At 44.3% G+C, this 27,838-nt stretch overlaps 1 protein-coding gene across 1 annotated transcript in view; it reads right to left on the reverse strand.

Moving 5' to 3' along the window:
• TMEM182 (transmembrane protein 182) overlaps window positions 1-27,838 on the reverse strand; it is a 105,358-nt gene that overhangs the window by 50,408 nt on the left and 27,112 nt on the right. Inside the window, exon 3 of the mRNA XM_078658002.1 lies at window positions 4,568-4,666. Within this exon, the coding sequence (XP_078514128.1) occupies window positions 4,568-4,666 (99 nt within the window). The remainder of the gene's footprint in view (window positions 1-4,567; window positions 4,667-27,838) is intronic.

A 27,838-nucleotide genomic window follows, 5' to 3' on the forward strand; every position in this document is an offset into this window, starting at 1 on the left:
CCAAAAATCCTGCTGATTACCTGTCGCGCCACCTCTTGCCACAAGAGCCGGCACCTACAGATGATGACTGCGAGGAGTACGCTCAATGGGTAGCTCTCACATCGTGTCCACAATGCCTGACGATTACGGAAATCAAGGAAGCTGCCGCCGATGACAACATCTACACGAGGTCACTTCGAGCTGTTCAGGAAGGTTCCTGGGCCAACTGCCTACACCCACCTAGCTCCTGGACCGCTGCAGATAAAGAGGCTCTCACGAAAATCTGGCATGTCCGCCACGAGCTCAGCGCCACCAACGAAGGAGTCCTATTAAGAGGATCACGCCTGGTGATACCACAGAGCCTCAGGTACCGGGCCACGCAACTTGCCCATGGTGGCCACCAAGGCACAACGAAAATGAAGGCGCGCATGAGGGAGAAGGTGTGGTTTCCCGAACTAGAAACCATGGTGGAGGACTACGTGAAGAGCTGCATGTCTTGCCAACTGACAAGTGATCCTGAGAGGCCAGCTCCGATAATCACGGAAGACGCATGTACGACTCCATGGGCCAAGGTCAGCATAGATTTTGGGAGTTTCCCGGGGGAAGGACATGCGTTGGTGGCCATCGATTCGCACTCCAAGTACCCGCTAGTTGAGAGAGTAATCTCCACGGCCTTCACACATGTAGGACCGGCACTAGAAAAGATATTCTCCATGTTCGGATACCCTGAGGAAATACGGAGCGACAACGGACCGCCATTCCAGGGAGCGGAATTTGCTACATTCCTTAAAGCCAGAGGCATCACACACCGACGCATCACACCCCAGTGGCCCCAGGCCAATGGGGAAGTAGAACGATTTATGCGGACCCTCAATAAGATGTTCCGGATAGCAGTGGTAGAGCAAGCCGACCCATGAACAGAGACTGCATGACTTCCTACGAGAATATCGGGGAACCCCTCACTGCACCACACAGAGAAGCCCCTGGACCCTCATGTTCCAAGGACAACGCAGAGACCTCCTCCCCATTGCCCCGGGGACACCGCAGGGCCTGGATAACACAGATGATACTCAAGAACGGAGACGACAAAATAACCAGCGAGCGAGCCGACGCCGGAGAGCAACACCAAGGCGGCTGTGCCAGGGAGCTCAAGTGGTCATACGAAATAGACGCCCGGGAGGAAAGTTCCAGACTCCCTACGAACCAGGCCCATGGACTGTCACGGCCACCAAAGGCACCATGATCACTGCGAGGAAGGGAGAAGAGGAAGTATCGAGGAACACCTCCTGGTTTCAAATGATATCCCCTGAGCCAAGACCAAATCTAGAAACCACGGACGACAACTGTGAATCACAAGGGGCCATGACCCATGAAGTGGAAGTCAACCCATCAGCAGGGACACCGACGGAGAGGCCTGAGCTGGAGTGTGGATCCCCAACCAGGTCGAATACTATCATAGACACACCCCGCCCCGCGTAACGCGGCAGAGGTAACGTCCCGAGGTACAACCTGCGGCCTAATCCACTGCCAAGTCAGAAATTAAAGGACTATGCCTGTCTGCTGAGGCCCTGAGATGCCACCAAAGGACATGCAAGTACAGATGCGGTTATTTTGAACTTTAAGCCTACTGGTCCCATGATGTTTGGACACTGTGAAAATGTTATATAGTTGGATAGGGATGTAATGCTGTTTACGGTCTAGCCTACGCACGTACCACGCATCCCTACATCCGCAGGCCAGGCGTGGCCTGCGGGGCTAAATAAAAGGGGGGCGTGCGCTCGTGCACGTCACTTCCGACTATCGCGGAGTGTGTGCCTGAGTAGCTGTTGGTGCGCGACCTGCCCCTGCGCACGCGACCGAGGGATGCCTAGGCCCTTTCAGGGACACACACACGCACAACACTACAATGGTGTCACATGACGCTGCCAATAAAGAGACCGAGCGCACGTGCTCGGGGCCATTCTTACTACCCTCAACTGAGTGTCCGTGTCACCTCATTACATTAGCATGAGGGCCTAGGGCCCCATCTTTACAGGAGCCTCAGACTCGACCCCCCTCCTGCCCCAGAGGAGCAGAAGAGAGGCGAGCGGCAGGTAATTTTCGTTTTTTTTTTTTGTTAGTGCCCGGTTTCCTTCTGCCACCCCTCCACCACTTTTCCCGGACACCAGTCGCCACTGGTTAGTTCACATTTGGTGTCATTTCTAGGTTCATATTTCGGTGCCAGGTCTCCTGGTGCTATAGTCGGGAAGTTAGTCATTAGACCAGATCCCTTCACATGTTGTCACGATTAAGGCTACTTTACTGTTAATGAGCCGGGTAGAAAATGAAAACATAAAGAATTTCACATCAAAACGTTTAATCCCGAGAAAATACCCCAATTACCCAATTCCGACCATGTTCTAAAATGTGCACCATGCTATATTTCCTATGCATTTTTCATGAGCATTGTCTTTTGGTTGATGTCTTTTTTAAACATATACTAGATGACAAGAGATATTCGTGAGAATAGATTTTTCTGGATTTTATTTAGTGTGTGTTTTTTCATCAGAAGAGGAGCAGTAGCGGGGTTTGGCCTGTTAATGGATTAATGTTTGAGGCGTCGTGGACTGGTCAGTCTGCATATGATTCCCAGTGCAATATATATAAAGAGTCAACACGCAGCCTAGGACACATGGGCCCCCGGTGTAACACGACACCAGCTACTCGACCAAGAATGCGGGTGACGAATCTTGCGAGCCGCGACACGCACCCACGCCCCTGACGAATCGTGCGACAATGTGCCTCATTATGCTAAGGAGCAGAATACACAAAGACCGAAGACTTCCCACAGCACTTTAAAGCATGTACCACTTCAGGCTCTCTGGAAGAGTCATGTCAGTTGCTTGCCGCGGCTGATCCCTTTTCCATTACTGTATGCCATTCTGGTCGGCTCGTGCCAGCACCTGTTTCTCGATAGGCGAAGAGGCTGGTTTTGTGCAGCCGCCAGAGAGTGGGTAGGAACAGCTGTGTTCTGACTTATACATTCATGTATATTCTAAAAAAAAAAAAAAGCTAGATCTCCACAATAAATGTATTATACTGTTGCAATTGATACGTTGGGCAGATTAACGAAAATGTTGTGATTGATGAGTAACCGTGTACTGTACTTACACAATACACAGCAAATACAATTTCTACGCTAAATTTACTCGTCTCTTTTTTCTGTATTCTCCGCAACACTGGAGATTGCCATGTATACGGGTCAGCCAAGGAGCAGATGAAACGCTATTTTGAGAATATTCGGAAACACAAGGAAAATACTGTGATCAAGAAATTGTTTTTGATGCAGTGCTTTGAATGTGCGGGTATTGAGTACCGGCACTTTTTAAATTTATTTTGAGAAGGACAGTACCTGCACTTCATTGGAGAGTGCCGGCACGTCTCATAAACTAAGCATGTACTTTAGTACAGGGTACCTGCACTTCTATTTCTCAATTTCAATCACTGGTTTGATGGCATTTGCTAGATGAAAAAAAAGCTGGACGTTTTGAAAGACATTCATTTAGCAAATGAAGCAATACATTCCGGCATCAGGAGGGAGCGCAGAGGCATAACCTTGGTGAAAAGGGGTCTTTCCACAAGGGCTGTAAAGGTCTGCAATAAAAACATGTCCCCCACTTGGTACACCCTACAGCTTGGGGTGCTGTACAATATATTATTCAATTCTTGCATTGCTCCGGCGGCAGCATGCCCGCTATAGGCAGCAGCATGCTGACGTCACACACACCAGGCACTATACATCACTGCTGCACACTGGCCTTCTGGTGCTCTGTTCTACATGGGAATGTCAATGGTCTGATTTAATGAGCAGTCATAGTGTCCCGCAGAACAGGCCATCCACCTGTAGAACAGCACCATACTTGGCTGCAAGGTTTGTTTCCTACAACCAGGAGAGTTAGGCAAAACTAACGAGTCACCTGGTGACAATATGGATATCTGGATGTCGGTGATATCCAAAGGGACCCTGCAATTCAGCCTTAGGCATCAGGTTCAAGAATATAGGCGTTTGGCTCATGGGTATTATTTGTAAACTGATGGCTTTAACTGACAAAAGCCTAACCAGTACCCCAGCTTCACAGAGTAATTGCAGTGGCCTCTATTACTCTAATTTATCCAGTTTATGGACTTTGATACTGTTGTACTCCTACTGGTAATTAAGACAAATCTTACATTTCATAATATCTTTCAAGACATGGTTACGTCTAAACATTAATGCAAATATTCAAAATGGCTACCGACTGTTGTATGCTACAATATTGTAGTCAAAATATTAACCAAGAACAATGTTGCATCCATTATATACTATATAGTTAACGTAAGTGTATGGAAATATACATTTACTGTTCTACATCTACATCTGCTTACTGCGACGATATAGCGTAGTCAGGATTGTAGATGTAATACTTTAGTAGACTATTCTATTTAGAAAAGAATGCTGTAGAACCCCCAACTCTCTTTTAGTTCTAATCGTCAGTATCACCTTCCACTAGCCATTGAATTTACACACTTTTTCTTGATGTACATTCTTGGAATAAGAAAAAGCACTTACTAATAGCAGAATCATAAGCTGCAGTATTGTTGGCATCCCGGTTCAAAGGAAACGGTGAGAGGTAGGCATGTGTGCAGTTCTTTGTAGGTGACTGGTTGGCTAGAAAATAAAAGAGACAATCTTACATACAGCAATTGATATGTGATAAACATTTAAATTTCATGCAGAAACAAAGCAACCTGTATGCAGCAGCCCATCTCATCACAGGTCTTAAATGTACAACAGAATCATACTGAAAATTATACAACTCTGTTGGCTCCAGTTATTAGCTCACACATCTAGAGCATTGTCTACAAAGTAGTAACTGCTTTACCCAATGGTATCTTGAGAACAAAACATCTGGGAGAAAGCAGAAGATTTGCAGTAGCAGAATAGTCGAACTGTAAAAAAAATGATTGCAGCAAAGACAAGACATTGAGCGTTCTCTTGTTAAGGTTTCTAGGGATGGGACCACCATCTGAGTCCAAATAAGCCAGTTCCCTTCCCTTCTCAAATTCTGGAAAAAAATGAAAATGTATATCTTCAAACCTGAGCTCATCAATGTACAACTCACCTCTTCACACAGCACCGCTTAGTCCTCTCGGTTCTGCAACCCATATCTATCTCCAACATTGTTAAGTCTACCCTGTCTCCTTTCGATCTGGAAACCCCATTCCCGTCCATTATGCACAGGTATCCACATATCACAATTCTACACATCTCATAGCCCCTCCTCCAGAAGTGTCATAGTCCGAATGAGTACTGCACACACTGTCATTTTATTTGCACCCTTGCCCCTTTCATGTACAGTGATTGCTTTATAGTTATATTCTCACTTATTAAAATCCAGTCAAATATATATACAATCATAAAATGTCTTTAGTCACTTTCTATATAAATTAAAGCTACACAATATGTTTTAATCCCTAGATATGTGTTAGCGATGAAATTGTATGGGCAACAGCAGGTCTGGGCATTTTATTTATTTACTTTTTTGGTGCCCGTGCTGAAGGTTGTGTGTGGTGTGACTGATTCTGATACCTCTCAACACATAGCAGCTCCTATGACATGATACATGGAATGTTCAGAATGGTTTTATCTGGTTTATATACAGGAAGCCAGGTATTTTGTGAGAGGGACTGGAATGAAGTGACAAGACATTAGGTCATGTCCAAAGATGAACATTAAAGCCAGCACAAGCTACACTAAGTCCAGCGTACATTAGCTTTATAGCACTGCTGCGGCCCTAACGGCTAGGGAGGTTAACCTCGAATTGGGGGAACCAGTTTGAGTCTCGGCAACGACTCTCAACATCCTGTGATTCTGGGCAAATCACGTAATCTTCCCGCTCCTAACAAAAATGAATGTGTCCTCAAGTAATGCAACTGGTGCTATGTAAAGCGCTCTGATACCCAATACCTTCGGGTCAAGTTCGCGCTATATAAAACTCTGTAAAAAAAAAAGAAAAAAGTTTTGTATTCGTGGGGACCCAGGCTACTGAGAAAGCCCAATGCAGGTAAGCCGCCTGCTAATAGTAGTGAAGCTCTATAAGAGAGAAGACGACTCCGGGGTTCTAGGCCTCAGTGAAAGCCTGAGGAGCCTACTATATCCCTCTACTTGGAGGGTTCGCTGGTTGCTAATTGATGATCGTTTGCCGATAACTTGTGAGGATGATGATTGAATGCAGACTCACTGTGCAGAGGGAGAGTGCATGGTACCTTAATCCAAGTTTAATGCTGCAAGACGTGCTTTTCATCGAGTGCTTAGATGCATTGCTGTTTACCCAGGAGATCAGATATGTAGAAATCCATTATGTCCTCACATTCCTCAATTGGGAAGTGCCAAGGGCAGAGAAGGGTTTCACACAGAGAGGATGTGGTCTCACGGCTAGACTGACGACTGTGGAGCTGGTAAACCAAGGTTCGAGCCTTGGGGTCAACTCCACATCCTGTGATTCTGGGCAAATCACTTAATCTCCCCGTACCTACCCTACATTTTTTTTTTTTTAAATGAATGTGTCCTTTTGTAACAGTAACTTGTGCTCATGTAAAGCGCTCCAATACCTTCGGGTCGAGTTCAAGCTATACAAATCTGCAAAAAAAAAAAAAAATATATATATATATATATATATATATATATATATATATATGATCCCAAGGACATGCTAACCATTTATAGTATGAGACTTACAGACACTCGTAGGGTTCAGGGTAACAAAAAGTGTCAATCATTGGCCACAGGGAAAAGTAGGATATGATAGGTGTGTATTAGCCCATATAGGTCAGTGAGTCAAAAGCTCAAACGAGTTTCGAACTGTAAAGTTAAGAAAAGGTTCAGGAAACATACCATACTAATTCTACTTAAGAAAATATCTGCAGAAAAGTGGGTCCCTAAAGGACCGAAAAGTGAGGAGCTTAGGACCATTGGTAGAAGGACCCCTTGCTATTAGAACTCTGCCAGTGATAAAGTCTGCCCAGAGCAAAATAAACTATCCTAAAGAGTGCATGGCTATGTTTCCTTTGCACTAGAATGTGAAGGGGTCACAGCTGAACTTCAGAGAGAAAGAATACTTCCTTAAGGTGGGAGGTAACCACAGATAAATAGTGGATAGAGAAACCCTGGCATAAAACATGTAATGTGGACTAATGGGCAAAGCCTTTCCTTTGAAGAATCTACCAAATGGGTGAAGAACATTTAAGGTACTTGAGTTGTGTTTCCAAATTAACAAAGCAAAGTGTACATCTAAACCTTGGTGTGTGGACATTTTTCAATGAGAAAATGTTGTTATCAAGGTGGCAGGGAGGAACATTGCCCATTCTCTGTTTAGTTTAAGATAGAGAAGGAGTGGGGCTTTACTTGTAAGAGGTGCTTCAGGCAAAAAAAATCACAGTTTGTGCCGAGTATAATAAATATGTAAAGGATGGGAACCCAGAAGGTTGCTCTTTGGTATTCAGCCGCCCTAACACCTCAAACCTGCCCATGGTACAGAAAGATTTCAGTTTCCTAATTCTCACTTCTGTGTGAAATTGAGTCCCACTCTTTTATTTACAGTTACTGGTCTGTCAGAGTAAAGGATATAGTGGGAGTATACCGATACACCAAATGGCAATCAGAAACTTAATGACATTAGCTTGAAGTTATAGTTTTATAAAAACCTGTTACAAGTGGGAGACCCGAGGTAATTTCTCCAGAACTTTGATATTATGTTGACTTAGGTGCCATATGTATCAAGCAAAATTGCATTCGCAAACGCCGAAATTCACAGAATTTCGGCGTTTGCGAATGCAATTTTGCCAAATGATATGTATTAAGGCAAAATAAGGAATCGCAAAATTTGCTATTCCTTATTTTGCGATTGCATTTAAGGAATTGCAAATTTTGCGATTCCTTAAATGCAATGTAAGAAGCACCAAAAAAGTGCAATTTGGCCCTAAGGAATCGCAAATTACCACCAACTTCAAGTTGGTGGTAATTTGCGATTTCTTTGAAAAATGCACTTTTTTGCATTTTTCAAAGTGCAATGTGTGCCACATGTGCAGCCATGCTTATTTCAGGGGTGCAACAGGGTGTCCTTTTGACACCCCTGCACCCTTGAAATTGCATTCTCAATTTGCGATTCGCTAATTGCTAATCACAAATTGAGAATGTCTTCCCAGTCATTCCTATGGGCCTCTAGGCCCATAGGAATGAATGGGGAGGTATTCCTTAATTGCAAATCCCAATTTGCGATTCGCAATTAAGGAATATGTAGGATTCGCAAAATGTATTGCAAATCCTACATACATAGCATTTTGCGATTCTCAAATAGCGATTCGCAAAAAATCGCTATTTGAGAATCGCAAAATGACTTCTGATACATATGGCCCTTGGTGTCTAGAACCAATACCAATTGTAGGATACGTAGAGTACCTTGTACCTGACACAAAGTCTTTGAAATTCGGAAATCCCGAAGGGTGGCCTCTTTACGTTTTGCTCCACCAGATTTAACTTGGTCACAGAATTAATCGACCTTGGGGTAAACTGGAATCAAGTAACTAAGCTATAACCCACGAAGGCCTGTCCCATTCACATGGCAGTGCTGTTTATAAATGTATATATTCACCCTGTAAAGCAAACACATGGAAAAATATAGAATATGTGTTCAAAATAACAAAACAGTGCAAAAGCAATATAAGCAAGCCACCTTTACTATCTCTTGGGATTTTAATACAGAGCTAAGTAATGTCAGCAAAAAAAGGGGCAACCACCACAGTGGCAAAAAATGCACAACAAAAAATCACACATTGATAATTGAATCACTCTTGCCTCAGGTGTGTCAGTTTCAAGTTCTGCCCGTACAGAGAGTGATCATTTCCCTCAATCCATCAGGATAGTGTGTTAGACCAACAAGCTGTGTCCAACAAATGGTATAATCTCTGCCCCAGTCACTTACAATCTAAAAAGTCTAAATTGGCACGGCCCAGGGACAGATAGGCAGATGGCAGAGGTTTACCACTGTGCTGAAACCATCGAGGACAGAAAAAGAGAATCAGACAGTCAGATAAAAACAAATATGAAGCAGGCGATCAACAAAAAGCATGGGTAAACCTACTGCGACTCTTTTGACAACATTTCCAGTAAAAACATAAACATAACTAACAAAAAGGAGTTCTGGAAGGAAAAACTGGTGTTAGTAGAGGGCTATGCAAACAAAAATCTTACATAGCAAGAGAAACGAGAAAAGTGGCAAAGGAGATAAACCAAGGGATGATGGCGAACAAAACCACACTACGAAATTTGAGAGCGCAATACCAGAAAAACTGCTTGACAGAAAAAAGAAGTTACCACGAGGATCTGTAGAACAAGCTTCTACTGTCCAGCAAACAGTCAAACAGCAGAAAATTCTGGCAGTTGGTGAAAGGGTTGTTATCCAGAAAGGCCAGGCAGCATAATGCAGGAATTAATGCAGTCTCTTGGAAACCCATATTCGTGACATGCATGCAAGATCAGTAATAGACGGTGAGGGGGAAAGTCAGCTCGTTAAAGCAAAAATCTTGGAGCACCAAAAGGCACAACCAGTCACCACAATTTATGACGACCAGGTGAGTCATGATAACCATGACACGTCCACAATTTATCATCAAGACAACAAGGCTTCAGTTGTGGACACAGAACAACTACTAGAAATATTATAGAAACTGAAGCCAGAATGGGAAGCGGGCACCAACGGACTCCCCAATGCCTCCTTCAAAGGAGATGTAACTTACTGGGCCCATTACTTTGCACCTCTTTTTAATGACCTTTACCATTCCAACTGTGGCCTGATTGATGGAAAGGTAACCTCTTTCAATCTATCTCTAAGAGTGGAAACCCAGCCATACCAACCAAATGCAGGCGTATCACTTTAACTGATGTAGAAATGAAGCTCTATGTGCCACGTATATTCCAGCACTTACAATATTGGACAGAAGAAAAAATCTGATACCACAAATACAAACAGGGTTCAGAGCTGGCATGGGGACACTAACGAATCTAACAGCACTATGTCTCCTAATGGAGAAGGCCAAACATAAATCACGGCTATTCACATGTTTGTAGACCTCAAGTCTGCTTTTGTTTGGGTTCCTCATGGATACCCGAGGGCGAACTTGGAAGAATGGGGCATCCCAAGAAGCTTGTTGAGGGCAATCACAGCATTGTACACAGAAACCTGGGCACAAGTTAAAATAGAAGATGGCAGCCAAGTCACTAACAAAATCACCACAATGAATTGCCTCAAACAGGGATGTGTTATGGTCCCAAGTCTGTTTAACGTCTACCCTGCAGATCTCGTAAGAGCCCTCACACAGGACAACAGCCAGTCTCTAATCCTGGCTTCAGAAAAATTAGGATGCCTGCAATATGCAGATGGCATTATCCTATTGAGTCAAATACCAATATGCCTACAATGTAGCATGAATGCCCTAAAAAACTATACGGACGAGCAAGGACTAGAGCAAAACTTGAACAAAACTAAAGTGGTCCGGTTGGTTGATGCCAAATCCAAAGTCATTCACCTGGTTTCTGGAAGGCAAAAAGGTTGAGGTGGCTACCACATATAAATACCTAGGCGTCAACTTGGAACATCAAATGACAATTAATCAACATCTAGCTGCAACTCAGGCTAAAGCACAGTCGTTAACTTTTGGGTTCAAACTATTAAAGAAGAAATTGAGTTGTCCATCTTCTTACCGCAATGTCTGCATAGTTAATGCCAATGCTGACCTATGGCAAGGAAATGATGCAGGATCGTGAAATAGCCACTCTTAATAAAATCCAAACGAAAGTATAAAAAACTTTGCTTTGCTTTCTAAAATCTGCCTCACCAGCCCAAATACACCTAGATGTCTTAAAAAATCTATCATTTCAAAGCAAAAGTGCTTTTATCAAATTGTGCTGTAGACTGCACGCTGCCGAGAGGGGCTCTATCAACAATTTATGTTGTCTGGAAATCGAGGAGCATCTTCACAGTAACTTAAAATGCTTACGTGGAAAACACTTAAGCCAGGCCATTCATGAATTAGGGATACAAGACTCCTCAACTCGGATCTTGTCCCATTTAACAGACAAAAATGCCTTCGCATGAAGATGAGATGCCTGGGTCATAATCAACTCATATAAAAACTTGAGTACACAGGAATATTCCTCAGCGCACTTTTCTCATGCCTTAAAGCATCAGTTTATGCTACTTCGTTTCTGGATCATAGATACCAAAGAACTCATTCCATCCAGCCTGGAAAAATCAAAATTGCCGGCTTTCTGGCTACAAGGAAGAGTTGTTAGTTCACATTTATTGCCTATTCCCGGTGCCTGTGGCTCAAACAAAAAACTGTTGGAACCAATATTTGTAAACCTGCAAATTCGCTTCTGCAGGCAAGCTGTAATTACTTTGTTAAGTGGAGCTTCAATTTCCCTAGCCTGCCAGCAGACCCGGACTGGCCGTTGCGGGCACCGGGCAATCCCCCGGTGCGCTGCAAGGGTTCGGGCTGGTTGCTGCAAAAACGGCCCTGTAACAAAAGCGTCCGAAAACCAGCCCTGGCAAAGAGCGCAGTCGCACCCCGAACCCCCCTGGGGGGTGGGGCGGGGCGGCCGAGCACTTTGCCAGGGTCGGTTTTTGTTCCCAGTCTGACCCTGCCTGCCAGGGAGTCAAATTCCAAAAAACACTCCTATAAGCATTGGACAAGTGAATGAGCATGGTCAGGCCCACCTAGGAGCATTTTACCAGCACATACTTCCAAAGGTAATGCAATTCTCAGGAGCACCCAACAGCACAAGTCACCGGTACTTTGTTTCCTACTCCAAGACGGCCAACGAAGCGGCGAAGTTTGGCTATTTTTAAGAACGCTGGTTTGCACAAGTCATTAGCATCTTTCCAGTGAACGAGCAAGCCCTGATATTCTTTGGGACAACTAACTGCACAAGCAGTCTGCTGCTAGGGGCCAAATGAAGACGCAAGGACTGGCTTCTTGAAAGATCACTAGTTTTCACAAGGCACTTGCACTTCACCTGCGAACTGAGCAAGGACAGGCATAATATTGGGCCAACAATCGGCTGCTAGGAGGCAAATGAAGCAACAAGGACTAGCAACTTGTTAGATCATTGGTTTGCACAAGGCCCTTGCACTTTACCTGTGAACTGAGCAAGGACAGGTGCAATATTGGGAACATGAAAGATCCAGGTTCAGCTACTTGCATATTATTGAATCTGCATCAATTAATTGCTGGCCAAATTATATAGTAATGAGGTTCACTGTGGAATAGTGGATATCTTTAGCTGAGGTTTTTCTCATTAAAGTAAAGGTTTTAGAATTGTTTTCTTTGTATTTTAAACAAATGTAGTAGAATTGGTTTTTTTTCATTTTTATAGTAATGTTATGTAATGGTTTTAATTAACTATGCAAATAAACTTGACTTTTGACTATAAAGAAAATGATTAGAAATATAATTATTTCAATTTTGTGCTGAACAATCATGCAGTCTAATCCAAAGTAAAACAGTAAAAAAGTCAGAATGGTAAAAGCAAATCACCCACAGAACTTGGAACATAACATTAATGTTGGGACTGGCCCTTCTTGCAGGGTCATCCTCAAACTTTTTTCTTCTTCCTCCCTTATTTTTCCTGACCCGTGGCTGTTGGCAATAGGACTCTGCGCACTTTACCACTGCTGATCAGTGCTAAAGTGCATATGCTCTCTGTGTAAATTGTATTGTAATTGGATATACACGATTGGCATATTTGTATCACCATGAAGTCCCTAGTAAAGTGCACTGGGTGTGCCAGGGCTGGTGACGACAAATGCTACTAGAGGGCCTGCAGCACTGATTGTGCCACCTACATGAGTAGCCCTAAAATGGTGTCTCAGGCCTGCCACTGCAGTGCCTGTGTGCAGTATGTGAACTGCCATGTCCTCCTGGCCAGTGTCCCCACTGACCAGGCCTAACCCTTCCCTTTTTGTGCACATTTGTCACCCCTATGGAAGGCCCAAGGCACCCCCTTGGGCAGGGTGCAGTGTATGTGAAAGGTAGAGCATATACTGGTGCATGCTCTGGTAGAGAATTACAGCCATTTTCGTTTTTCACTGCTGCAAGGCTATCTTGCTCCATAGGCTATCATGGGGGATGCTGGCTACAGTGGCTTCCAGCATTTCTTCCCATAGGAACAAGATAGGACATAAAAGTCTGGTATCCCTGAACTCAGAATTTAATAACACATCTTTTAGGAAAGGCGGTTTTTAACTCCTGTGTTTGAGAATAGCACTTTTAGAAAGTTGCTGTTCTCTTGTCGGACCTTTCTGTGTGCCTTGGCCTGTTTGTGAATTGACTGTCTGATTTGAGAGTGACAGGGGCTGGGGATTCCCCAGGAGGCTGACTGAGTCAGCCCTAGGCTGAATGACTACATTTACAACTTGAGTGGTGGGAGGAGTTAGCACCTGGGCCTGAATAGGACTGTGCCCGCCCCCCACAGTGCTGGCTCCACCCCCTGTGGTGCGTCTGATGTCTCTGCCCTGCACTGTGAAAGGAGAGAAGGAATCATGTCAACAAAAAGCTCCAGGGCTGTGCTTTCCCTCCACAATGCTGGCTCCACCTCCTGCTGGGCGGCTGACGACCCTGCCCCTCTCTCTGAAAGGAAAGGAGAGGCCAGGAAAACAAAGTGCTCAAGGAACACCCAGAACTGGTTCAGACCGGGCTCAGAGCCCTCCTGCACAAAGGGAACAAAGACGTTTAGGGGTATAAGTACAGGACCCCTGACTACAGAAAATTAGATCATCCTGGAATCAAGAAGGAACCTCTGCCAAGGAGAAAGCTGAAACTAAAGAAGGAAGATTGTCCAGCTGTTGCTCTGCTGGATTGCCCTGCTGTTGCTTTGCTGCCAAGGAGAGGGGAAGGACTTTGCTTTGTGCTGTGTCCCCTTGCTTGAAGGAATCTCAAAGGGCCTGAGAAGAGCTGGCTCCCTGTTCTGAAGTCCCAGGAACAAAAGGACTTCACCCCCAGCTTCCCCTGAGCTCTACTGAGAGGGTTCTGTCCTTCCTGGAGTGCTTGGCCCATGTGCGGGGCCTTTGGAAGTTGTATCTGTGTTGGGAAGCTGGAAACTAAGCTTGAGAGACTTTGCTACAGAAAAGTTAACGCATCGCTCGCTGCGGAGCGCATCCCCGACAGTGCGAGGAAATTCCCGCCGCTACGAAGGTCGAGATCGTCGCAGCGCCTGTTGCCACTGTCAGAGCCGTCGCATCCTTCGCTTGCGGGACGCACCCGATCGGTGCGGGAACCCTAACAACGCTGCGAGTGTCGTCGCAGAGCCTGTCATCGCTGGGTGAGATCGCCGCACCGCCTGCTTGCGAACCGCATCACGTCACTGCGAGAGTCATCGCCGAAGCCAACGCATCGAGGAGCTGCGAGAGAGAAGATCACCGCTGGTCCGCGCATCGTCGCCCCGGAGATCGTTGCACCTCCAAAGATCGTCGCATCGTGCCTCTGCGAGAACAAACTTTCTACGGAACCTACGCACCGGAATCCATACAAGTGGCCTTCCTCCCCAAACAGACCGGATTCATCGCAACACGCCCGCTGCTGCAGCGGGGCTGTCGCATCGCCTCCCCAGGGTCTCAGGAGCAACGCATCGCTTGTTTTCCACCGCACCAGCTTCTGCTTTTGGAACTTTGTCGCAACTAAAGGTACTGTGAGCTAAACTTGACGAAACTGTGAACTTTTCACGTAACTGGATTATTTTTATCGCAACTTAAAGAACTTTATCGCAACCTTAAGAACTCTTTTGAAACCATATTCTTGAACTGTGTATGTTGGATTTTTGTTGTTTTGGTCTTGTGAAGTTTAGATTAAATACCTTTATTTTTCTAAACTGTTGTGGAGTCAGTTTGTGGTGTTTTCACTGTGTTACTGTGAGTGTTGGTACAAATACTTTACACATTGCCTCTGGTTAGCCTAGACTGCTCGTGCCAAGCTACCTAGAGGGTGAGCAGGGGTTATCTCAGAGGGTTTCCTCCATACCCTGACTAGAAGCAAGGGTCCCTATTTGGACAGTGGTACCTACCCCTGCCAACTAGAGACCCCCATTTCTAACAATTAATAATTCAAAAGATTATATTCTCCACATATTTAATGTCCTTTACAATAACTTGTTAGTGTTCATCAATGTCAATACAGAATACACAGAACATTATTTAAGTGTAAAACAACCCATTTAGAAATTGTCTCTTATTCATCACTATCTCATACCAATATCTGCATTCAAATTTGTCTTTCAGTCTTATGCTTCAGCATTTATATTTCCTTCACTTGCATAACAGCATACTAACATTCATCTTCTATAACCCACTTTTCTTCGCTAAAATGAACAGTCAGAAATGTCTTTTGAGACCACACAGATAGAAACATTGAACATATTTTATAAAAACATACATGTCGGGTATGTTAAGTTATGGTATGTCATATTAAGACATTGAGTTACTGGTTGAGTGGGATGAGACCCTACTCAAGTTGGAACCTTAATCCTTGTCGGGGGTATTCACGAGCAAGCCCTAAATCAACCTGTGTTAAACTCCTGGGTAGGTTGTCACAGAGCAGACAGGCTTAACTCAGAGGCAATGTGTAAAGTTTTTGTGAACCAATTTAAACAGCACCACTATGAAAACAAACCACCAAATGATCCTACACCAGATTTGAAATACAGAGTACATTTTAATAAATAAAACAAGACCAAAACAACAAAAATACACACAGTAGAATAAGACATTTGCAGGTTTAAAAAAGATGTATGTGAAAATAGCACTAAAAAGCACAAAGCCCAACTTTGGGAATCTGGTAGCGCCGGAGCGTAACCATGACAAATTCTCAGGCCCACTGTTAGACTTGCCATCTTTGGTCTGGTTTACCCTGCCTTTTTGCCTCTACCTCCTGTATTTTTGATGCTGTGCTAGATTTTGCTTTTGCTGGCTTAGATACTTTGGGCGCTTTGCCACTGCCGATCAGTGTCAACGTGCAAGTGCTGCCTCTGTAAATTGTTACTATTGGTTCTCCCTGATTATCATTTTTGATTTACTGGTAAGCCTCTAGTAAGGTGCACTGAGTGTGCCAGGGCCTGTAAATTAAATGCTACTAATGGGCTGCAGCACTGATTGTGCCACCCACATGGGTGGTCCTTTAAAGTTATCTCAGACGTGCTACTGTAGTGTCTGTGTGCAGTTTGTTAACTGCCATGTCAACTAGGCAAGTGCACCCACTTTCCCTTTACTTACATGTAAGACACCCCCATGGGAGGCCCAAGGCCCCCCATGGGTAGGGTGCAATGTATGTGAAAGGTAGGACATGTACTGATGTGTGTGACATGTCCTGATAGTGAAATACTCCCAATTTTGTTATTTACTATTGAAAGGCTGTCTTGCCCCATAGGATGGAGTCGAAAATGCTTTGTAACATCTTACAGGTATAACCCCATTGGAGCAAGATAGAGAAATAACGTTTAGGCTCTCTGAACTCAAAATCTAATAAGACATCTTTTAGTAAAGATGGTTTTTAAATTGTGTGTTTGAAAATGCCACTTTTAGAAAGTGGTTTTTTTCTTATTTAACCATTCTGTGTGCTTCTGCCTGTTTGTGTATTGACTGTCTGGTTTTTGAGTGACAGGGGCTGGGGATGTGCATTCACAGTAGACAGTCACTGGGGGGTGATGTGTGCCTGACACTTCCTGGATGACTCAGAGCTGAGCTGAATAGACCTTGGCTGAATTTAGAGTAGTGGGAGGAGATTTCTTTGCACGTGAATAAGATCTGTCTCCCTAGCATAATGCTGTTCCCACCCCCTGTGGTCATACCACACCAGTGAGGACATTACTGATCTGGACTGGGCTCAGATACCCTTACACGGGGAGAGCAAAGAAATTTTGAGGTATAAGTATTAGACCTAAAATCCCAGAACATTAGATCATTTCTGGAATTCAAGAGGAACCTTGGCCAAGGAGAAGAGCTGAAGAAACTGAAGGAGAAGTTCTGCCCCTTTGCTGTGTGCTGTGTGCTGTATGCTATCTGCTGTGTGCTGTGTCGCTGACTCTGCCAAGGAAAGGATAGGTACTTTGCTGTGTGCTGTGTCCCCTGCTTGAGGAGGATCTCCAAGGGCCTGTGTGTGCTGGCCTCCTGTTCTAAAGTCTCAGGGACAGAAAGACCTCAGCCCCAGCTCCCCTGAACTTGCTTGCTGGGAGTTCTGACCTGCCAAGTGGTACCTGTGACTGTGATGGGCCTCTGGAGGTTGTTCCTGCTGTTGAGAGCTGTAAAAGCTACTCAACTACAAGAAAATTGACAATTCGCTCTTCTTGCAAAGTTTTTCGGACCCAGCACCGCTGTGTGAGAAGAATCTCACGCAGCGGTGCAAGAACTGACGCATCGAGGGATCACGGCTGAAGTAACCGATGCAGCGCCGCTTGACACGGCTGCATTGATCGCCGACGCAACCCGGATTTCCAAGCATCGTACCTGTGTGGCAAGTTTTCCCAGCGCATCACCTGCGGACCAGAACCGTCTCAGATTCAACACATTACTTCTCCTGCGTGCAGCAGAACTCCTTTGTTTTCCGACGCTTCCCATCTCTGCGGCTGTTTGGCCTTGTAAATTTTGTCACAACTGCAGGAACTTTGAGAGAAATCACGCATCTATAGTTTTCTATAGGCCAAGTTATTTGAAACCTTTTTAAAGTCATATTCTTATTACATGTATGTTGGATCTTGTTGAGTTAGATAAAGATACTTTATTTTTCTAAACTGGCGTGGTGTCCATTTGTGGTGTTATCACTTTATTACTGTGTGTTTTGAGTAAAAATACTGTACACATTGCCTATACGATAAGTCTGTCGGCTCATGCCAAGCTACCAAGGGGGTGAGCAGGGGTTATCTAAAGTGTGTATCCCCCTTACCCCGACTAGAAGCAAGGGTCCCTCTTTGGACAAAGGTACCTACCTCTGCCAATAGAGATCCCCTTGTATAACACCCTTTAGACTTAAGTTCAGGCTGACCGCGCTCCACCACGGGCCGGCTAAATGTACCCAGTTAGGTACCTTAAATACTGTTTGAAAAGCATTGTGAGGTCCATGGCCGAGAATGTGTCGTGCAGCCAGGCTTTGCATCGGTTCTCAGGTGCTGCGAGGCTGGGATGTGAATTCTTGTGTCATTGCTGAGGATCCCGAAGATGAGGGCTTGCAATGTGAAGTCCAGCGTCAAAGATCTGACGCACTGTCGAGGCGAAGTATCAGTTCCAAGGAGCTGTGAGGCTGCGATGGGAGAACCTGTATCCACTTCGAGGATGCAGTCAACTAGAAATTTGTTATACAGAGGCCTGCATCGGGAAAGCTTTGCACAGGCCTCGGTTCTGAGGTGGGCTATGAGGTCGATGAGGAGTGCTTGCTTCTAATGAACCCTCACAATAGAGGCGATGCATTAGTTCTGCTCAGGATTGCGCCGCTCAGCAGAGGCGATGCGTCGGCTCTGCTGAGTCCACAGATGGTCTGGCAGAGCACCTTGAGGACAAAGTCCAAGGGTCCAAAACTGGGGCGGCACCTCTTGGCAAGGAGAGACTCACAGATGGGTGCTGGGTTCAAGGTTTTTGGGGCCACCTGTCCCTGAGCTCTAGTCAGGATGCCAGCCAACTAGCACTTGGAGTCACTCTTGGGTCCTGGCTTCAACAGATGCTGGTCCAGTCCTTCTCACCCCGGCAAGATGGCAGCTGATCAACACAAAAAGGCAGAAGTCCTGCAAAGTAGTTGTCCAGCAGAGCAGCAGTCCAGCAGGGTGGAAGTCCTTTCAGCAGCACAGAGGTCCTTCTCCTTGGCAGAGTATCCTTAAGGTCCAGAAATGTACTGAAGCAACGGGGTATGAGGTTCAATATTTATACCCAGTTCTGACTTTGAAGTGGGAGAAGCTTCTAGAGGTTTCCCTTTGACGTCCTCAGGCATCCTGCCTTCCCAGGCTTAGCTCCATACTAACTACACGGGGTATACAGCCTTTTCTGTGAAGGCAGGAGTGGAAGTAGGGCTGTGCCCAGCTCCATCTCCCTATCCTGCCAGTAATGGCACATCCAGCCACACCGAAGCTCTCCTTTGAATCTGGCTGTTGAGGATAAATACACAAGCCCAACTGTCAGCTACACCTAGACATGTGACCTACAGGGAGGCTACAGGCACTAAATAGAAAAGGAAGGAAAATGCCAACTTTCTAAAAGTGGCTGTGAGAAGTTGGCCTGATATGTGATGTCCACTATTCTAGTGGGCACCCTGTATCAGTCCAAACAACCCTTATGGTGATGGTTGTAAAGTCAACCTTATAGACCAGCTATCCTGGTGGTAGCATGGACAAAGCCGTCTTAGGCTAAAACTTCAGAGAGCATGTGAAGCCAGCTGTTTTACCATATGTAACCCCTTGAATACCAAATGAAAGGACACCACAGAGGTTATATATAAAATATATATGTATTTATTATAAACACAACCCCTCTGAACTCTTTATGAGGTCAGAGGTTAAAGCACATAACAAGTTACTCAATTATCATACAATAAGTTGCACAATATACAGTAGGGCCCTAGGGGCACGTAAAACTATATACTAAAATAGTGGTATAAGAACCACGTCACGAACACAGGATAGGCCTAGGGCCTAGGGAATCGCCGGGGCTATGCTGTAATAATGAGAGTTAGGGAGCAGGAGGCCCACGGGATGCATGTGCAGTGTCTATTCACACATGCGAGTTACCATAGGGAAACAATGGGAACGTAAGAGTTAGAAACTAGTTCTTTTAGGACACTTCCGGATGTACTAGGAGAAAGCCACTGAATACTAGGACAGTAGGATAGTTAATACCCACAGGAGCACCGGAGTACTCGCGTTACCTCACCCACAGGAAGCGGGTGCATAGGTGTCAAAGTGTGTCGGGTTTCGTCGCTGAATCCTATGGAGCTTTGAGGAAGAGGGAAATACTTATACGGAAATTAAGGATGTTGTGAGGGATGTTGAGAATTTTTATAAAAAATTGTATGATGTGGGAATGACTGAGAGTAACCAGGAGCAGAAGTACCCAGATAACGGCCCTTGTTTGAATGGGATATCCAGAGCGGACCTTGATAAAGATATATCATATGAGGAGGTCCTGACTGCATTGCGGGAGCTAGCGCCAGGAAAAGCCGCTGGCCCAGATGGGATCCCCTTGGATGTGTACAAAGCATTGGAACGTGAGATCGTTCCAATGTTGGTCGACCTATTTAACGGTATTGTGTACTCAGGGGTTGTACCTGATTCGTGGAAGGAAACTAACATCATTATCTTTCACAAAAAGGGGAACCAGCAGAGAAGCCAGGATCCTATCGGCCAATATCTCTGGTCAATACCGACACAAAGCTTTAGTCAAAGATCTGGGCCAAGCAGTTGGGCAGGATCATAGGTGATCTTGTCTCCCCGTGGCAGCATGGGTTTGTCCCAGGACGGGGCACAACTGACCATACATGCAGAGCTATAACTCTATTTGACGCCCATGATGTCACGGGGGGGGAGATCGCCATGATCCTGCTAGACGCAGAGAAAGCGTTCGATCGCGTTGATTGGGGCTTTCTCTGGCGGATATTGGCAGGAAGAGGTTTCGGGGAGAAAATCATCAGAGCGCTCAAGGCCATGTATTTGGATCCGACGGCGAGAGTCACGGTTATGGGGGAAAAGTCTGATAAATTTTATATAAAGAGAGGGACACGTCAGGGTTGTCCCTGTTCTCCTATCCTTTTCTCTTTATATATAGACCCCTTCATCCAAAAAAAAAATGGGAGAACCCGAATATTCCTCCGGTGATTTTTAATGGACATGTTAATAAGCTTCTAGCGTATGCTGATGGCCTGGCTATACTCACAACGAACCCCCAGCAGTCATTACCGGTTTTGGTACAGATGGCGAAGGTCTTTGGTCTGGGTTCTGGGTACCTCCTAAATGAATCGAAAACTCAAATAATTTGTTCAAAAAATATTGTGAAATCTGATTCTAGATTTGTGGACTCAGCAGTTTATTTGGGTGTAAAAAGTAATGCATCAGTTGAAAGAATAGTAGAAGAGAACTACCTCCCTTTAATCAAATCTATAGAGGCCGAACTGAAAAGAATAGATGTATTGCATCTTTCCTTGGTAGGCAGGGTCAATGCCTTAAAAATGGTAATGTTCCCCAGAGTCTTGTACCTCTTTAGGGCTATCCCCCTTTGCATAGATGATAAAACAATGAATAAGATGGACTCAGTCTTTATAAAGTTTATATGGCAATACGGCAAGATTAGACGCTCCACTAGTTTCATGTCACTGCCAAGGGAAAGGGGTGGTATGGCACTTCCTAATCTTAGATTGTATCATTGGTCCTGCCTCCTAATTCAAATGTCTATCCTGTTTCAAACTGATGCTAGACCTGTTGGGGGAAATTCAACCTTTGGGATCCAGGGACCACCCCCAATCTATAAAATGTTGCTGGGCAGGAATGCCACTGGTCTTTTGCTCCGTGAAGTCGAACGTAGGTTCTATAAAAAGGCACGTTATAAGACTCTATATGGGGCCTGGTCCGTTTGGAAAAGTATCCTGAAATATTTCCAAGCCCCAAAAGTAAATTCTTATCTTCATTTAGCTAATTCTTGTTTGTTGCCACAATTGAGGACGGATAGGAATCTTCAGGATTGGAAGCAAATAGGGGTTAAGACCATTGAAGACGTTATGGAGGGGGATCAGATCATAGGGTTTGAGGAGCTGCAAAAGTTGTTTGGCATCCCAGCTACTCATTGGTTGCTATATGAACGAATCGCTCGCACGTTAAGGAGCATAAGACCTAAATTAAAGCCCAAAGTAGATATTCCTGTTGTTGAGGCCCTGGTTAGAGGGTGTAGAAAGATTAAAGTAATTTATAATCACCTGGTAAAGAGGATTCCGGATGACATCGGGAAAATGGAAAGTGCCTGGGCTATTAAACTGGCCGACCCCGATGTCGATCTAGACCTCGCTCTTGATTTGAATAAAAAGCTTTTCCGGGCTTCTAATCTACGCGCCCACCACTATAAAACAGTTTTTAATCTGTATCATACTCCGGCCAAATTATTTGCATGGGGTGTTAGGTCCGATGATTGCTGCCCCAGATGTAACTCACCTCAAGCAGACATAGTACATATGTTTGCCACATGTGATAGGCTGGACTCACTTAATGATGAGATAATGAAATTCTGGGAGGGGCTGCTAGGTCATAAGATCGATCTATCCCCTACGCTAGTATTAATGGGTACAGATTCAAAATTGGCTCTGGAAGAGGATGAGGAAGCCCTTGTTTTTATGTCAGTAGCTGTGCTGCAAATACTGATTTCAGCCGGTTGGAAAGATGCAAACGCACCCTCCTTTCAGATGTGGCTCTCGAGACTCCTGGGTATTCATATCATTGAGTCCTGTTTATATGAATTCAAAGGAGTTAAAAAGCGGGAGATGGGGAAACGCCTTTGGGCTCCTGTTTTGAAATGGAGGGAGGCTAGAACCAGAATATGATTTGAAGTTAGTATTCTTTATCTGTATAGTATTTTCCTTAATGAATTTATCCCCACATCATGAATTGTACATCTGTTTTTATCTGTTTCTATTTATCTTGAATTGTTTTTACCTTCGCCATCATATCATTGTATCAAATTTTATTGCTCTATATGTGTCTATTTAATTGTATAACTCTTCTATTGCACTTTAACCCTCAATAAAAAAATATATAAAAAAAAAAAGAATCCTATGGAGCCTTAGAGAAAGATGCTGCAGGTGACCAGGAGAGAAGTGTCCGGTTGGATCCAAGGGTGGATCAAGGATGAAGAGTACCTGAAAGCAGAGGGGACAGAGTCTGGGTCACTAGCCAGTGACCAGGAAGGAACCAGGCGATGTTGGGATGCAATCAGGTGATGTCGTGAAGCTTGACTCTGCAGCCACGTGGACCAGGAGATGTCAACGACAACCAAGAGCTGGATACGGACTGTCCCACAAAAAATCTCGCTGTTGGCAGCATCGGCTTCCGGATTGGAGTCAACAGGCCTTGGCAAATGCAACCCACGCAGGAATCAAATATTCGCTTCGGGTTAGACCAGCAAGGTCTATGGGGCTTCTCCTTTACAGTAAAGCAGGGGCCCACTTGGAGCAACCAGGCAGGTGGTGTAGATTCAAAGGTTCATTGTCACAGAGGCCACTAGCCAACGGGCAAGTAACCGGACAGATGCGTCAAGCAGGAAAATGCAGAAGGGCCCCACGCAGAACTCGTGCAGTGTGGAGGGCTGATCTTCGGTGCAGATGATGCTCGGGGCTGGGGCTTCTCAATACCCAATGCGCAATTTCGAGTGTGCCTCAGAAGCTGCACAAGAAGCAAAGAGCAGGCTTTTCAAGATGGCCGGTCCCATGTATCTTGTCGCCTCCACGGGTCTCAGCTTTGCAGGGACTGTGGATTGGCGTCAGAGAAGTCTGGAAGTCTTGCTCTTGTCGGACTCTGTGCTCGGGCTCCGGCAGGAGCATCGACAAAGTAAACCGCAGGTCGCTGGATGGTGCCGGTTTGCACAGGGTGGTCACTCCTTGACCACAAGAGAGATTCTTCAGTCGTCTTCTGTGAAGTAGATCGTCAAAGGTCCAGAATTTCATTTCAAGTTTCAGTTCAGGATAAATCTAAAGTCTCTTGACCCAGCTCCTACCTATATACTAATCTGAGGGGCTGGATTACCTGCTAGGTCCCTCCTATGGGTGGGACCAGGGAAGGGGGTGGTTACACCCCTTTCCCTTTGTCCAGTTTGGCGCCAGAGCTGGGGCTGGAAGGCCCCAGTAACTGGTTTGAACCGGGCTATGCCTGGGACACCTTGTGTGCCCTAGGCAGTGTCTCATTTCATTCAGCCCTGCCTGCCCCAATACACTATGGCCTGTCTGGGGTGGTGCTAGCACCTCCCAAGACAGGAAACCTATTGTCCAAGCCTCCCTCGCTGGAAGGACTCCCAGCAGCAGGAGGTCAGACTTGTGTCTGTGGCAGCAGCATCCATTTTGTGATGCTGAGGCTCTGGTTAACTTTAACCGAGATTAACAGGAACAACATGTCTTCTCCCTCTAGAAGGGTGGAATGCTACCCCCGTCGCCAGAACTGGTGAGGGGGTAGTATTCCAAAGCATATGACACCTTACATTACATGTTTTGATAAAGCCAAACCAGAGTTAGCATTTAACCGGGAGGATTATAATGCACTTAAGAGTATATGGCATGGCTATATCATAGAACAGCTATAACGACATGGTTCCGAAAGCTGTAGACAGGCTCAGTTCATGCTAGAGCCTCATCTCACATAAAACCAAGCACGCTGCCTACAGGATTGTTAAGGCCTGCAATAGGAGTGACTTATAGGTATATATGTGTCTATATATAATGGTAGGTATAGGAATACTATACCTAAGCAAGGGGTGATTACACGACCTTGCCCCAGCTGAGTGATCAGCCAGTTGTGTCAGTTTGGATGGCCAGCCTGGGGTGGCAAAAGATATGCTGCAGCCCCTGGTAGGCCTTGGGTGCAACTATGCGCTGGGTACCTATGGTACACTATACAGGGGCTCATAAGGTGACCCAACATCCAATTATGTATGTACCTAAGGTACATGGAGTCCATTTTACAATGAGAGCAGATAGCCGGGGGCCCTGATTAGCAGGATCCCAGGCCAACTAATTCGAAAACCTGCTAAACACTAGGCAAAAAATCTGGGGTAACCATAGTCAGGTATCCACCTTCCTACAGTGGCATCTTCAAAATTGTAATTTAAAAACCACAAGAGAGCATTTTTCATTACAGTTCTAAAGACACCAAACATGAACTGGTTACCGGTTCCCATTTGGAAATGACACCGTAATAAATGTAATAAGATAACTCCAACGTTATCCTACAGGAGAGGTAGGCCTTGCAATGGAGAAATACAAATTTAAGAGTTTTTCACTATAGGGACATGCAAAACTTAAAAATCAAATGTCCAACTTTAAATACACTGCACCTTGCCCTCTGGGCTGTCTAAGGCCTACCCTAGGGGTTACTTATATGTATTAGAATGAAGGATTGGGCCTGGCAAAACGTTTTTTTTGCCAGGTCAAAATGGCAGTTTAAATCTGCACACAAAGGTTGCAATGGCAGCCCTAAGTCAGGTTTGCAAGGGTACTTAAGTGGGTGGCACAGCAAGTACTGCACGCCCACTAATAATATTTAATTTACAGGCCCTGGGTACATGTAGTACCACTTTACTAGGGACTTACAAGTAAATTAAATAAGCAAATTGGGTGTAAGCCAATTCTACAGTGTTTAGAGGAGAGAACACAAACACGTTAACACTGGTTAGCAGTGGTAAAGTACACAGAGTCCTAAGGACAGCAAACACAAATTAAACAAAGAAGAGGAGGGTAAAGGTGAAAAGGTTTGGTGGTGACTCTACAGAGAAGGCCAGGTCCAACAGTTATGTTATGTTGATTTATAGAGCACGCTAATCACCCATTAGGGTTTCCAGACTCTTGAGCAGGTGTGTAATCCAGGCATGGTTATTCGAAAATCCAGTTTCTCAGCTTCCGCAGGTTAGGAGGAGGCTCAGATATGCTGTGGGAGTCCATTCCAGGTTTTCAGTGCAATGATCCTCCCTTGCCTTCCACTTCTATGTTTTTTTCCAAACAAGCTAAACAATATCAACTACTGTGTACTTGGTTCCAGCTTATATCATGCACCCCTCCACTTGCAATGCAGGTAAATCTTTGTAATGTGAGCCCAATCACACACAACATGTACACTGGCTCAAGAGAGGCACATTAGGCACACCATTTCCTATCCGACTTACTCTAGTACAAAACTGCAGTTTTTTCTACTTTGCCGAAGTCTCCTTGAGCAAATGTTCTACTTCTGTTTCAATACTGAACACGAGACCCTAATTTCCAAAGTTTACCATGTGCCCAATGTGCTTTTAGAGGCCCCAGTCTACTTTCACCATGCCATCAATTAATTAAAACACACTATTCTTTATGATAGTGTTAGAGCTATAGTCTCTATAAATCATATTCTTAAATGCTAATTTGCAGCCACAGGGGCCTTGTGTCACTTAAAGGATGATGACGGCAAAAAAGCATTCAACCAAGTTGTTTCCATTAAATACTTTATTTTCGTCGATAACCATAAAAGCAGCACAAAATAAGAAACACATTATATATGAAACACAAGAATACAGCTAAAATTACCAAAAGGGAGCCACAGTATTACGTTTTTTAAATTGAATAAAATCTATACAAAAAAAGTCAGTTTCATGGTTTAAACCACAATTTTAAAAGCAGAACTACATGAAATCAATATTTTGCTAAAAATAAATGCTTTCTTGGGAGGTTGTATTTGATTGTTACCAGGACCAAAGTGTGCACTTGTAGGTATCGTTGTTAAGGTCAATGTCTATACTCAATGTATGCATGAGTATCCAAGCACGAACAGGCCTGACTGCTTCTAAAAATGTAGCAATTGAATAAACCATAAAAGACCCAGTGTCTGCCCTATAAATACACAAAGTTGGCTTATGAAGCTGTATTCATTAAACCAAATCAAATCAAACACACCAGAAAAGCTCAAAGTCAAAACCATGAAGGTTTATTTAGACTTCAAAATCAGTACAGAAGGAAAAAAGGTAATTGGTTACGCAATTCAATCATTCATAATCAACAAGAGGATAACATACATCAACCTCCCAAAAATATTCTAAGTATAGGGTAAAATAACAAACTGTCATAAGGAGTGGACATTTTTAAAGGCAAGAAAAGCCTGTAAAACTTTTTTTAAACAATGTCAAAAAGAGGACCAATATGGAGTCTGCCTCCAAAGATAGCAAGAATAAGTCTGGCACACATCCCAAACAAGGCACTTTTCATAGTTTCTTAGCAGTAGAGAATCATACCATCCATATAGCATGAGGTGGTAAGATGGACTGCACTAATAAAGTTACATGACAGAAACCATTGTTAAATAAATGTTATTACATTAGAGGCTGCTATAGAAACCCTCCCAAAATGAATACACAATGAGAAGCTCTAACCTACATACAAAACAAAATGGCATTACATGATTGAACCATGAAGTTATTAAAATAAATTTAAAAAAATGTTTGTTGCAGCACACAGCAACAGCCTTGAACATTTGCAATAGTACATGAACTACTTAAACATCTCAGGAAAACTCTTTTCAAAAGCTTTTCTTTTTTTATATAACATGAATAAATAGCACCACAAAACAGATCACATTTTCAATTTGTTTTATGAAAAGAGAAGCAATGTAGGTAAAAACCTGCACGCAAAACCTTCCAAAATCATGTTAACAATTGTCACCCCTACAAGCTGTTCAATTGACCCACTAATCTCCACCTCCTCCTGTCTCTGAGTCCTACCTTGATACACCTCTTTGAAATATCCCTTCGGTAATGTACCGAATGATAAATTGAAAGTGTGAGAGTGATCTCTCCATAACATTGTTTTACAGAATTGGTATTTGAAGGAAGCCATCCATTCTAATTAGACCTCGTAAACATTTGGCATTGATCTCGCTAAGGCTAAAAAATTCATTTAGCTGATGCTCATGAACACTGCGGCTTTCTCTCCTAACAATTTATGCAGTCTGTCATCACTAGTGCAAACATTACATTTTCCCATTCTTTTCTGGAAACATTTTATTACATTTTATGTATAAGGACAATGAACAGTTGAAAACTAAAGTGAATAT

This window comes from Lissotriton helveticus, chromosome 8 (genome assembly GCF_964261635.1).
Source record: "Lissotriton helveticus chromosome 8, aLisHel1.1, whole genome shotgun sequence".
NCBI lineage: Eukaryota > Metazoa > Chordata > Amphibia > Caudata > Salamandridae > Lissotriton > Lissotriton helveticus.